The 6,435-nt window shown below is 37.5% G+C and overlaps 1 protein-coding gene across 1 annotated transcript in view; it reads right to left on the bottom strand.

The window, feature by feature from the left end:
• NDC80 (NDC80 kinetochore complex component) overlaps positions 1–6,435 on the bottom strand; it is a 48,564-nt gene that overhangs the window by 2,528 nt on the left and 39,601 nt on the right. The window contains exons 15-16 of the mRNA XM_008569162.1: positions 5,638–5,768; positions 3,379–3,481 (exon numbers count right to left, since the gene is read on the bottom strand). Coding sequence (XP_008567384.1) covers positions 3,379–3,481; positions 5,638–5,768 — 234 coding nt within the window. The remainder of the gene's footprint in view (positions 1–3,378; positions 3,482–5,637; positions 5,769–6,435) is intronic.

Here is a 6,435-nt window from a genome sequence, read left to right as displayed (position 1 = left end):
CCCGCGGACGGGAGCGCCGCCGCGCTTCCCAAGCGGCGCACTATCCAGTGCGCCACCGGGCCGGCCCTATATATATATATTTTTAAAGATGACCAGTAAGGGGATCTGAACCTGTGGCCTAGGTGTTATCAGCACCACACTCTCCCAAGTGAGCCATGGGCCGGCCCCCCAAAAGATCTTAATTTTAACAAAGCTGAATTTGTAAGTAATATTTTTTGTGGTTTGTACACTTTATGTATCTAATTTAAGAACTCCTTTACAACCCTTGAGGTGTAAAGATAGTCTTATGATTCTTCTAGAAGTTAAAAATTTTAGCCTCACATTAATTTCTTAAACTACCTGGAACAGGTTTCTGCATAGTGTTTAATGTAAGGAGATAACTCCATTAACTGACCAATTCATTCTGCCCTGCTATTCTGTAAGTGTCTCTCACATATCAATTTCATGTCTATGCTCATGCATGTATTTCTGGATTCTTAATCACAGAGGTTGGTCTATCTACATTAATACTACAATGTACTAGTTATTACAGCTTTATAATAGTTCTTAGAATGCTTAAACAGACAAACCAAAAAAAATCGATTTTGTGTCCCTCAGGGAATTGAGTCCAGAGCAGGAGTTAGCAAACTTTTTCTGTAAAGGGCCAAATAATAATTATTTTAGGCTTGGCAGGCAAGAAGGTTTTCATCACAATTGCTCAACCCTGCCACTGTAGTGTGAAAACAGCCATAGATAGTACTGAAACAAATAAGGTGGCTGTGTTCCAATAAAACTTTATTTACAAAAGCAGGCTATGGGAAAAATTTGGCCTACAGGCTGTAGTTTGCTGACCCCTGGTCTAGAACTCAAGCCACATAAAGGATCTGTATGGGATTCCAACCAGAACTGCTCAAATACTTTGTTTCATAAGAAAAACATACCATTAGATGTAAATACCTAAAGATACCATTAGATGTAAATGCCTTTGCTTTCTTTAGTCCAACTTCATGGCTCATTGTAAAATTTCCTCACATCAGGTTTGACTTTCTATGCTTCTTCCATACTTTACTGGTTAAGCTATTAAACCTTTCATATAGACGAATAGTGAATTCTGCATAGTACAAAGTGCTCAGTAAATATATGTTGAATTTGGTCTGATCTCCCTGAACAACACTGTAGTGTACAGAAACTAAAAAAAATTAGTAATCTACCATTAGATTTTCAAATCTAACTTTATGTTAACTGGTTAAAACTTTAATAATTATAGTTACCTTCACACACATCCTTAGTGACAAAGTCACTACTGGGTTAACACTGAGGATAGGCTAATAGTTACAGATAATAGAAAGTTAGAGGTGCTAAGGAGATTGGTAACTGTCTCCCCCGCCCCGCCTTTTACAGATGAAGAAACTGAAGACCAAAAGAAGTAAAATGATACATACAAACAGTCGTTCTCAACCTAAGCCATCAATTGTATGTTATGAACTTTTCTTTTATGTACATACATCATCCTTGGGAGAATGAGAAAATATACACTTGAATCATATTCTGGCCTATGGCTTAGATGAACAGTACTGGCTGAAAAGGATCCGTGCAAGATTATAGGGCCACTAAGTGGTTCAATCAGAAAGAAGTGGGTAGAATCCAGGTTTTCTAATGTAGTATCCAGGATGCTTTTCTTAGTTCTTACTACTAAGCAGTAAAGAGCACTAGCAAGCAAGAAACTGGCAGTTCAATGTTTTTCAAGAGAGAAGATGGTTAGTGGGGTATCACATGCTCAAGTTTTCAATATATGGAAGCCTATTAATTTGATATAATAAGCTTTATTTATTAAACCATTCTCAACTGGAAATACATTGTCACCTAATAAATTACTAAAAAATTTTACAGAGCTGGCCCCATGGCTCACTCTGGTGAGTGTGGTGCTATTAGTGCCAAGGTCGTGGGTTTGGATCCTACATAGGGATAGCCGGTGCACTCACTGGCTGAGCTTGGTGCAGATGACACCAAGCCGAGGGTTGCAATCTCCTTACCAGTCAAAAAAAAAATTTTTACAAATAAGCAATTTATCTTAGCTTTTGGAGGTCTATACAGCAGGTTGGAGGAATAGTTTTGTTGTTGAACTTTCAAGCTATGTGAAGAGTGGGGATGAGGTAAATAAACTTTATATTTCAGAAATATTTTATTTTGTGTTTATAAGAAATTCCAGAAGGGAAAAACATTTGTCAGAAGACATGCTCCTTTATCTTCATCTTAATGAAACCCTAAATGAATGCTTTTAGTATGTAGAACATGGCCTGGCACAACATCATTATACATTGTTTATGTGGAATGTACATAAAGCAAATGTATTTCACAGGGGCTGGTTTTCCAAAGCCTTGCAGTTTCAAATATTAACCTTGCAAAGGACAGGAAATTTTCCCCAGGCTATAGTCTCTGTTGTAAGATAAAAAACTGTAACACAGCAAGGTTGCTGGCTCAAAGACAGACAGGCTACTGACTGATATGTAAAGATACTGGGAAATTGCTGTAAGAAGAGAATGTTTGCTAAGGTCAAGTTTCTGTTGGTGGATCGACTTAACTTCTTGAAAACTGCATTATGGAATGTTACCTTTCTTGTCTTACTGAATGTTACCAGCTTCTATTGTTAAACTTGTTAAACTATACTTAGCAAAACCCCCACCCATGTTCTCTTCCTGAAACTTCCTGGTCTGGAGTATAAATGTGGGAAGAGAACCCCAATTTGGGGTTAATTTCCCCAATGGAAGGAATGCCTCTCTCTTGAGGGTTCTGGAAGATTAACCCCTTTTCGGGGCTTCTCACTGCTCAGAAGAGATGGGCTTTGAGTAATCTTTGCAGCTCCGTCACCCAGGGGAGTAGGGGTGACAAATCTGTGGGAAGCAAAGCAACACTCAAANGTTAAACTATACTTAGCAAAACCCCCACCCATGTTCTCTTCCTGAAACTTCCTGGTCTGGAGTATAAATGTGGGAAGAGAACCCCAATTTGGGGTTAATTTCCCCAATGGAAGGAATGCCTCTCTCTTGAGGGTTCTGGAAGATTAACCCCTTTTCGGGGCTTCTCACTGCTCAGAAGAGATGGGCTTTGAGTAATCTTTGGCGGCTCTGTCACCCAGGGGAAAAGGGGTGACACATCCATGGGAGGCAAAGCAACAGTTTATATAGTCAATATCATTATGTTGTTTATGTGAGCAAAACAGATTATAAAATGCCCAAGTGCTCCCCTGCATCCAGGCAGGATTCTTCTGATGAATTTTTACTAGATCTTATTTTCAGTACAAATAAAATTCTTCATTTAATTTCTGTAGAAATGAAGCAGAAATATATCAAAGCTTTAAAAACCTTTCTTAGAATGTAGGGAAGACCTTCACACACTTACCTCCACAGACCCCACATGTGTAGCAATCATCTCTAAAAGACGTTGCATATTATTTCCCATTTTTCGTCTTTCTTCAGTTGTGGTCTGCACAACTATTTGGTATCTGTAGAATAAAAACTCTTGTTTAAGTTGTCTAGAAGAAAATGAATGTTATCAGTTCTAGTTAGCTCATTTTCCATTTCCATACATATTCAATAAAACCAAGCTGTGACTGGTCTAATGTGCCACTTGCTATATGGATTAATTCAGAGAAGTCCAGTTATCAATCACTAAAACAGAAATGAAAACACTTTCAAAGATTCTTTGCAGGCAGCAAAACAAAATAGCACCAATGCCTCATGCTTTAACATATAAAGCTTTGGAGCAAATGGTCTTACTTGTCTCCAAAGGTGTTATAAACACAAATGCTTTTGCGGGGCAATACAGAAAAATAGCAAATGGGGGAGTAGAAATTGCATCTTTAGGCATTTGACTTCAAATTAAGAATAAAATTGCAGGCCAAATAAACCTCAACTGAATTTTCTATCCTTAGACTACAAATAAAGAAATGAAGATGTGTGACTTTTTCAAGGTTTGTACCTGCAACCTCAAATTAAGAACTTTTTAGTTATTTGATGGCCACTTAAGACTTCAAAAAATGTATATTTTCATATAAATGTACATAGAGCCTATGGATTAAGTACTCAGTATATTGATTTTGTATAGGTTGCAGAAAGGCAGAATATTCTTTACAGAAAAGACACCACTATTTTTAGTTATAGTTATTACACAGTATGGCTAAATTTTTCCTATGTAAGCTTTAAAAAGTATAAGGGAAACTGAGAGGGAAAACCTGACAATATATAATTTGGTTATAAAGCATATACTTCTGAGAAATACAACAAAATATACAATCAGTTCTGCTATAACACTTGTTTGGAAATGCATATTTATTCCAACTGGATTGATATATCAGACAGGAATATAAGTACAATGTAATAATCTGAGCATAATGCAAATTTCACGTTTGCTTATGTAAATTTCTTCCTTGAAAAATACATGTTGAACGCAGAAAACTGCACCCATCTGAATCCAGATGAGAAGGAATACACAAAACACGCATGAGCACACACCTCAAATGTCCACCAGCTACCTCAGTTCTCTGCATATATCATGAGCCACAACTGGCATCCACAACTGGCATAGCAATTTTCCATCCCATTTCAGATAATTCTTCTTCCACCTCTGCATAACAACTCACAAGCTACAACTGCCTGTATGCCCATTTCCCAAAGCAAACTGAAGATCTTTTTAAGGTGAATGGCACCTTACTTCGTGTAGCATTTATGTATCTCTTAGCCATTTAACATGTGTGTAGTTGTGCTAATATTTTTTTAGGTTCCTCTTTTGTTTACGTGTATCTCTAATGGAGTTTTTGAGTGCTGTGCCTTAATACCGATTTTCCCATAGGTACTATGATGTTTATCGCATGATTTTGCACAGCATGGTGATTATTAGGAAGGCATATGTTGTGTTATAGATGATTGACTCTATAACTTATAGTTTAATTACATTTTACCATATAATATACATAATTTCTAGGAAATATAGCTTAACATGAGTAGCTTAATGGAGTTTATTAAAGCTTAGTGGAATTTTATTAAAATTCACTAACAAATAGCCAGTTATATGAATTAATTAAAAGTTTTATGGGCCGGGCCCGTGGCGCACTCGGGAGAGTGCGGCACTGGGAGGGCAGCAGTGCTCCCGCCACGGGTTCGGATCCTATATAGGGATGACCGGGCTAACAAATAGCCAGTTATATGAATTAATTAAAAGTTTTATGGGCCGGGCCCGTGGCGCACTTGGGAGAGTGCGGCGCTGGGAGGGCAGCAGTGCTCCCGCCACGGGTTTGGATCCTATATAGGGATGACCGGGGCACTCACAGTGCTCACTGGCTGAGTGCGGTGCGGCCGGTCTCAAAAAGGACAAAAAAAAAAAAAGTTTTATGTTGTTTTCAAAAATTAAAAGCCTTTTATTAATTAGATCTAAAAATGAATGATTTCTTAGTGGGTAGTAACTATAACAGCAGAATGGATTTGTCGATAGCGAAAGCATCCCAAGTTATAAGGTGTTGTGCTTCAGTTCTATTTATCACTCCCTCCACCCCAAATAGCTCTATAATATAAATTAAAGCAAATAAAAATAGATCTAGTTTTATAGAAATGTTAGATGATTAATCTGAAAATAAACATATAAATCTTGGTGAGATGAACTTACTCCCGCTGAACAGCATCTAACTCATTCATAGCTTCACTGAGGCCCTCGTTAACAGCACTCTCCAGTAGGTGCTTGTGTTTCTCCAAGGACTCGAGCTCACTGGCACATTTTTCATCCTCTTCTTCAGCCTCCTGTCAGGATAAAGTCATGGTTATGAATTTTTTGATATTCACATTCTATATACTACAGGTAGATTTTTTTTTTTATGACCAGTAAGGGGATCTTAACCCTTGACTTGGTGTTGTCAGCACCATGTTCTCCCAAGTGAGCTAACTGGCCATCCCTATATAGGGATCTGAACCCTTGGCCTTGGTGTTATCAGCACCACACTCTCCCAAGTGAGCCACGGCCGGCCCGGCTCTTCAGGGAGATTTTCAAAAACTTATGAAAAGCATTTAAAAAAAAGTCAGGTCGCATCATTTATATTCTCAGGAGGCTTACTGCTTAAAATGTAAGAGACTTTAAAGATACTCCTTTGGGAATTCTATACTATAAACACAAATGTGACCTTTTCAAGAGGTCTGTATAGAATTCATTCAGCAGTATTTTCAAGTCTGAACTATGGGACATTTTATGATATTTTGATTTAAATATTTTCCATGAGGATCAAGGAGGCCTTATATTAGTCATTATTTCATAGATATATTAACTATGCACAGGCAAAATAGCCCAAATTAATCAATTCTTATATTTGTGAAGATGAAATATCAAAGTTGTTCATTTAAATGCTACAAAAAATAAAGTCAAACATTTTCTTTTTTTTTTTTTCTTTGTCTTTTTGTCTTTTTTCCGTGTCCG

The sequence above is a fragment of the Galeopterus variegatus genome, unplaced genomic scaffold, assembly GCF_000696425.1.
Source record: "Galeopterus variegatus unplaced genomic scaffold, G_variegatus-3.0.2 Scaffold471, whole genome shotgun sequence".
Taxonomy (NCBI): Eukaryota; Metazoa; Chordata; class Mammalia; order Dermoptera; family Cynocephalidae; genus Galeopterus; species Galeopterus variegatus.
This window is presented reverse-complemented; position numbering and strand designations above follow the sequence as displayed.